The 7,096-nt window shown below is 37.0% G+C and overlaps 1 protein-coding gene across 2 annotated transcripts; it reads right to left on the minus strand.

Annotated features, from left to right (window-relative positions):
- Positions 1-1,480: 1,480 nt before the first annotated feature.
- LOC107101983 (CD48 antigen-like) lies at positions 1,481-6,391 on the minus strand. Of its 2 annotated transcripts, none has more exons than XM_015401091.1 (3): positions 6,281-6,391; positions 2,332-2,625; positions 1,481-2,247 (listed from the first exon to the last, which is right to left on the minus strand). In XM_015401091.1, exons 1-3 carry the CDS (start codon positions 6,330-6,332, stop codon positions 1,970-1,972), a joined length of 624 nt encoding a protein of 207 aa, XP_015256577.1. In that variant the 5' UTR covers positions 6,333-6,391; the 3' UTR covers positions 1,481-1,969. The 2 variants fall into 2 exon arrangements, with proteins under 2 accessions (XP_015256577.1, XP_015256578.1); XM_015401092.1 differs by lacking the exon at positions 6,281-6,391 and adding an exon at positions 5,481-5,617.
- Between the last annotated feature and the right edge of the window lie 705 nt (positions 6,392-7,096).

Genomic DNA, 7,096 nt, shown 5'->3' on the forward strand with positions numbered 1-7,096 from the left:
TTTTTCAACAAATAAATGTGTTTTATGCCTGTTAAGAAAAACTCATCCCTTTTGCAGTCAACAGGAGTTTTACATGTTTTTCTGTTTTTAAGAGTTATAGATTAATGAATTTAATCAAACACATACACAAATAGCTGAATTGTTTAATCCCCTTACAAAATTTGGTTTAAATATTTTTTTCCAACCAGAAAGTTTGTCTCTTCTTGGTAATAGATCTGTCCTCCGTTATCAGATTAAATGCAAGAAGATGATCAAAAAATCAGATTTCTTTCCACTTGCTGTTCATAGAAATGTCATGTGAAACATGACTATCTAATAACGTTATTTGAATAAAACTCCTTTACACTAGCTCTTTCCTGATTCCATGGGTATTTCATTTATTTCTCTATGGTAAAGAGCTCCACTGCTTTAAGGTTGGAAGGTCTCTTTGCCATCCCATTTAGTCAGTTTCACAGATTTCTGAGCATATGTGGAGATGTCCCAGTCAGAATAAACATTATAGCCAAATAAAAATGATCAATTTAAAGTTACATCTTTTAGAGGATGAATTATTTTGTATTTAATTCCTCATGATGTGGTGGAAAATTGAGCTAAAAAGTAAAATTAATCTAATAAGCTTTGAGAAAATGTAATGAAAGTCATAGAGACAAACAAAATATGATGTGTAAATGCAAATTAAAGATACTTACAAAATCTGAACAGCCAAAATGAAAGACAACCCACTATCACTGCCAATGCCACTGATATCCCAGCTATGGTGGCTTTATTTAAGACTGCTGGAAGAGATAAAAACATGTCAGAAATGCATGGTCCCAGTACACTTTCAATTTTACAACTTCAGTAGCAACAGGATGTCAGATCTGCTGATTTTTTGTCCATATGAAAGAGAGCTGCTAAAATCTGAAAAATAAATGCATTTTTTCATAATTACTGCTAAGACAATTTAAATGTTTCAACAGTTCACAGTTCTTTAAGAGACAACTGTAAAGTTCTAGGTTTATTTCAGCTTCTTCCAACACACAGACAACAGTGGCCTCTGATGCAGGAGTTCACCCAGCTCTGTTGTTCTGTTCTTGGGCATGATACTAAATCCTCTGACCTTCTGCAGACAGGGTACAAACCACTTCCTGGTGGTGGTCAGAGGACCTGTGTCTGTGTATGGCAGCCTCGGGCAACAGTGAGTCTATGTCTGGTTGGGGGAGTGGCTGAATTTAGTTTAACAAGCTTTGCATCTCCTGACTTTAAAAGATGGAATATAAGCACAGGCCTTTTCTATAAGGGACTTCACCTAACCTGACTGACCTGTGCATGGAGGCGCATGATTGTGAGTAAGGCTGGGTGTCAAATGCTTTGAATGGTCACTGTGACTAGAAAGGTTCTAAGTTCAGTTCATTTAGAATTAAGAGAGAAATTCTCTGTTGGTTAGAATATCTACAACACTGGTTGTTTCGCAAAAACTTTTTACAAATGATTAATCCAAATCCTGGGTGCGCGGGTTAAACTAGGGAGTGTTAAACAAAATTAAAATCATAATTGTATAAGTCATTAGTCACAAAGGTTACAACTATGATGTGAATCAACATGCTTTAGGTTAGATTAGAGTAAGTATTAGAGTCAGCAACAAATGCAACTGATAAAATAAATGGGACCCAATGCAACCACTGATAATGTTTAAAACATTCATTTGTTAGCATGCGTGTCTGCTAAGGTGTGAGTGTTAGGGTTAAAATGATAATAGTCCAGGTTTTGTTATCATTTTATCAAATCAGGTTGTTGGAGGTTAATAACGATCCTGATGTAGGACACAGGCTAAAGCCAACAGACAAACACGCTTTAGACTTATAAATAAAAACCAAAAGAGCCTATTTCATTTTATTCAACTCATAGTTATGCTAAACTATTTTAGGTTTTACCATGTAAAATATCTAACTCTTCAATACTATAAATGAAAAGTAGTAGCATGGTTACCTTAAATCTTACCTGGTTCATTCTTGCAGGGAGATACTAAAGGCTTTGTATCATCTGTCCAGCTTACAATGTTGCTATGGTTACATAAAACAGAGCCTTCCTGTACGTAGACCGTCAGCAAAGAGTCCTTCACATCTGGTTCGCTCAGTGGATAGCAGGTCTGATTGTCACATTGATAGTTGCCACTAACTTCAGAATCCACCACTTTACAAGTTGCAGTGAAATTACAGTCCCAGGCATCAAATGAATGTGTTGTTAATTTGACTGGAGACACTGGATCTGAGAAAAGAAAAGACGTGATTGGTTTCATAATAGGGCACTTTTATAATGTTTCAAAACAGGACAAAAAAAGAAGAAACCCACCTTGGACTGTGACTGTGTAATCAGCTATAATCCTCTCTTTAAGTCCAGTTGCTGTTGCCTTATAGTTTCCACTGTCTTCATGTTGAACATTTCTTATTACCACAGAATAGTTTTGTTCAAAAAAATATGCTCTACCTTGATATTCCCCAAGGACTGAGGGTTCTTTGCCATCATTAAATTTTATAATAAGATCAAAGTTACATTTCCAGTTAAAATCATCTCCTTGTTCAATTGCATTTTTGTCTACATTCAGCAGCAGGTCTGATCCTTTCTTCACAAACCGAGTTTCAGAGCCTGAAAGAACAGAAGTTATATTTTAATCATTAAATAATATCATCATGTTCAGTTTCTAGAATATCCTTAAATTAATTTTGAAGCAGCAGAGGAGATCTCTTCACTATTAGACTCTGACCCTGCAGTCATTCATCCATTTTCACACACATTCACACACTGATGATGGCAAGCTACACTGTAGCCACATCTGCCCTGGGAATCATTGACAGAGGCGAGGCTTCGGTACAGCGACGCCACATGGCCCTCTGAACACCACCAATAGGCAATGCAGGTGAAGTGCCTTCTCCAGGGACACAACGACACTGATAGCTAGAGCTTAGGCTTGAACTGTCAACCATTCAATGGGTGTCTCCCCAAAATTAGAACATTTAGTCGTTCTGGTCCATTTAAGCTGTTCAGACAGCTATGGTCAAGAAGACAAGGCTAAGATAAAGAAGGCAAATACTTCCTCTGCAATCTGTGCTTAAATTAATGGTTTTGTCAAACATGACTTAAATAGAATCTGTTAATACCTAATAAATTTTCCTTCTTTTTCTACAATATCTGAGAAACGTTCTTTCTCAGATTTGGACTGGGTGATCAAAATGATTGAACAGAAGCAAAGAAGGCGTTCTACTACGAGACTTTTCTGTTCACATCATACAAAGTCTCCCCACATGCTGCTTTGGGGCTATAGCTTATTTTTCAAACCTTGGTTTAATCAGAAATGTATATTGACAGATCTAGTTTAGCAAATGCCTCCTTGCCAGAACAGCTATCAGCACAAAGAACATAACTACACAGAGAAAAAACATAGTTCAATATATAATCTCTGAAAAGCAACACTGGAAGCTATCTCACTGATTTTAATCATATCTATGAGGCTCACTGTTTAATCAGGGTCAATAATGTTCTCCACAATCCTACAGGACTCTGCCCTCATTGCTTTCTGTATTTTAAGCAGATTCCTCTATTCTTTAATCCTGGTTGAGAAGCCAATAAACATAAACCATATATTTTCTGTCTTGTATTTCTTTCTTTCCTCTATCATACTTTATGACTTTAGAGACTGAGTTAAACAATTAATATTTTTGTTTTGTACTTGTTCTGTAGTCCAGGAAGTTTTGTCCAATTCCACTTAATCCTTTTGGTAAAAATACTCAAGACAATAATAAATCTCATTCTAATAAACCAACACATACGAAGAATGAGAACATTCAAAACTTCAAAGTTAAGGTCAAGATCTTTTGTTATAACACAACAAACAACCTGCTGCCACAAAGAAAGCTAAAGAGTTTAATACAGGTCCAAAAAAAACTACTGTATTTTCACGACCATAAGGTGCACAGTACTAAAAGGCGCAGTCTCAGTTATGTGTGCCGTTAATGTATTTAACACACACATCAGGCGCACCGGATTATAAGGCGCGGGTTTTATATACCGGTACATATCCTCTACTACTACGTTTAAATACCTCTACTGCGTATTTAAAAATACAGCAGGAGCAAAACTGAGTATGACTGTGCTTTATTCATGTATTTATTACAAAGTATTAATCAAACCTGGGAGCTGGCCGTGAGACAGACACATCGCTGATGACACAGAGTGCTGTGATCACTGCTCTGAAACAGTTTATTGATGCATAAATTAACCTAAAATGCAGAAATCTGCCAGCAGAATATGTTCGCTTTTATTATCCTGGTGCCTGCAGTTTAGATTATTTCGATGAAAAACACCTACCAGCTGCCGCGGTGAACCGCGAGGAGGCGACCCGGCCAGAGGCTGCTCTTGAATGGGATCCTACTGACAGTACACCGCTGGTATGTGGGGGTCTGAGCGGCTCCGACAGAACTAATATTAGAAGGCAGGATGGTAATCTGGATGAACTGACTGCAATGATTAAGTTTTCAGGTGTATTTTCCCACTTAAAAACATATTAAAACTACTTTATTCCCACTGATCACAGCAAATATAGCTGCAAGGCAAAGAAAGGATAGAGTAGCTCTGCCCAACGCGCGTCAGACACACTTTTGCACCGCGCAGACAGAGCAGCAAAGCTGCTTCAGCCGCACGTCAGAACTAACTGGTACAAGCAGCAAAAATGAAGCAGCAGACGGGTTAACGTAGCATTACTTTGAACGGCCGGTTCACACCGATGTCGAGCGGTTGAACTTCCTTAGTCAGACCTCCCGGAATAACAGCGAGCACAGCGTTAATTTGTTTCACCATGTTTTTCACATCGGCTGTGAGATGGGCACGCATGGAGTCACAGATCAACAGCGATGGTGATGCTTGGAAAAAATCACCTGGTCTCCTTACATTCACCTCCCTCAGCCACTCTTTCATCATCTCCTCAATGAGGAGATGAGGAGTTCTGCATAAAGCACATACCTGTTCTGTTATACACAATCCACGCCAACACTTTCCCCTTTAACGTTCTTATGGCGGTCTCAACAACGTCCGCAGTAACAACACACGTAGGGCGCACCGCACTATAGGGCGCGCCGAACATTTTGAGGGAAAAAAAAAGACGTTTATATGCGCCTTATAGTCGTGACAATACGGTAACTAGACTGTAATGAAATTTTCATAAACATCAGCAAGCATATAAAAAATATAATTTAAAAGTTCACTAAATACTAAGAGTTTGGGTCAGACTAGAACTGCTAATGTTTTCCCTACCAAAGTCAGCGCTGAAACTTAATGTACAAGAAAGAGACCCTGATCAGTTAAAATATTTTGTGTCATGAAATTGAGCACAATGGTTGATTATCTTTTAAGTGTATCTGAAATTTAAGCTGTTTATGCTGCTTTTCGATGAGAGGAATTTAAGGCATTGATTTTAGTCTTTCATCAGCTCTACCTTCTATACCTACCTTCAGCTATACCTTCCATTGCTTCATAGACATCAATTTCGAAGAATTAAAAACTATTCTGTAAAAATTCAAAATATATCCACTGGACTTGGTTTCCAAGATTTGAAGACGTTTCGCCACCTCTCCAGGAAGCTTTCTCAATTCAAATGTCTGGATCCGCAGTGAGTTTGAGTCTTATAAAGACAAAGCCTTGCATCGCTTGGAAACATGCAAATGGTAACCGATGAATGGGTCGTTTGGTTCCATTGTTAGCCTGTAATATCTGAAACCTGTCTATGATTCTGAGGATCGGTAGTTAAAGGGAGGGGATTACCGTTAAGGGGGGGATTGTCTCCTGTAATTACAGCAGACAATCAGAATGACTATGACCTGGATTACTGAGAACCATCATCAGCAATTAAAAACTAGAATAATTTAACAAACTTATGACAAATACAATGAGAATACATTAGTTCTAAGAGTAGCAAACCATGAAACACTAACAAAATCCCACTAATAGTTATTCTCTCTGTCCACTGCCAATAAAATAATGTCTGGTTAATAGAGTGGAAGCTGAAGTCCAAAGACAGGTTGGATAAATCACTGATTAAAATAACTTTTTAGAGAATCTACATTACATTTTTTTTTACATCACCCACATGTGGTCGCCTTAAACATAACATCTAACTGATAAATAGGGTTTGGTAAGGCTTTTTTTCCCATATTACCTTCTTCAAATCTACAAAGGTTGTTCAATTAAGTGTTACAAATTGCCACAGCAACTATTAGTCCTTTTTTGTAAGAAATAACATGAATTTTACCTTTAACTGTATCCAGCACAGAGATGAGAAGAAGCAGAACAACCACAGCCATGACTAGGAGTCAACTGTGAAGCGGAAGTCAAGCGTTCTCTTTTTTTGGTTTTTACAGTTTCCCCTTTTTAGAGAGCGCTTTTGAAACTACCCTGCGCATACTGAAACTAAATAAAATGTATAGACTTATTCAAGACTGCAAGACAATCAAATAAATGTACTTACTGTATATAGTGCCAATTCACAACATATAATCTCAAGGCACTCCAAAGGGTCTTTTCACAGAATCATACAGACAGACTGGTTAAATTTAAAACAAAGGAAACCTACATCTCTAAAGTGTTGGAGTTTAGAGTGAATGCCCCTCTACCATGACTGACGACAAAACTTTTTATTTAAGAAAAAGACAATTCATGCTAAACAAGCATAGATCTTCATTCCCTTTTTGTTCCAATCATCAAAGCCAAATTTAAATTAGTTCAAACAAATCTTGTAGTAAAATTGTAATTGCAGATTACAGTTTTATATTTTTACTTCTTTTTGTTACTTAAATTTTTCATATCATTATATATTGTTATTAAAGACAAGATTTTTGGTTTTTGATTTTATTTTATATCCCGTTTTCTGAAGAAGTAATTGCAAATACTAGATTCAACTGCCCTTTCTGATTCACTTTTCTTTGCAGGATTGAATTCTGAAGGATAGCAGCCTTTTCAATATCATGCTAAAAGACTTGAATAAATTATAATATAATTTCTAAAAATCTTTTTTTAGCAATTAGGGTTTAGACTTTCTTGTGTTCTTTAGATTATTATACTACTACGG

The sequence above is a fragment of the Cyprinodon variegatus genome, unplaced genomic scaffold (assembly GCF_000732505.1).
Source record: "Cyprinodon variegatus isolate N-32 unplaced genomic scaffold, C_variegatus-1.0 Scaffold1182, whole genome shotgun sequence".
NCBI lineage: Eukaryota > Metazoa > Chordata > Actinopteri > Cyprinodontiformes > Cyprinodontidae > Cyprinodon > Cyprinodon variegatus.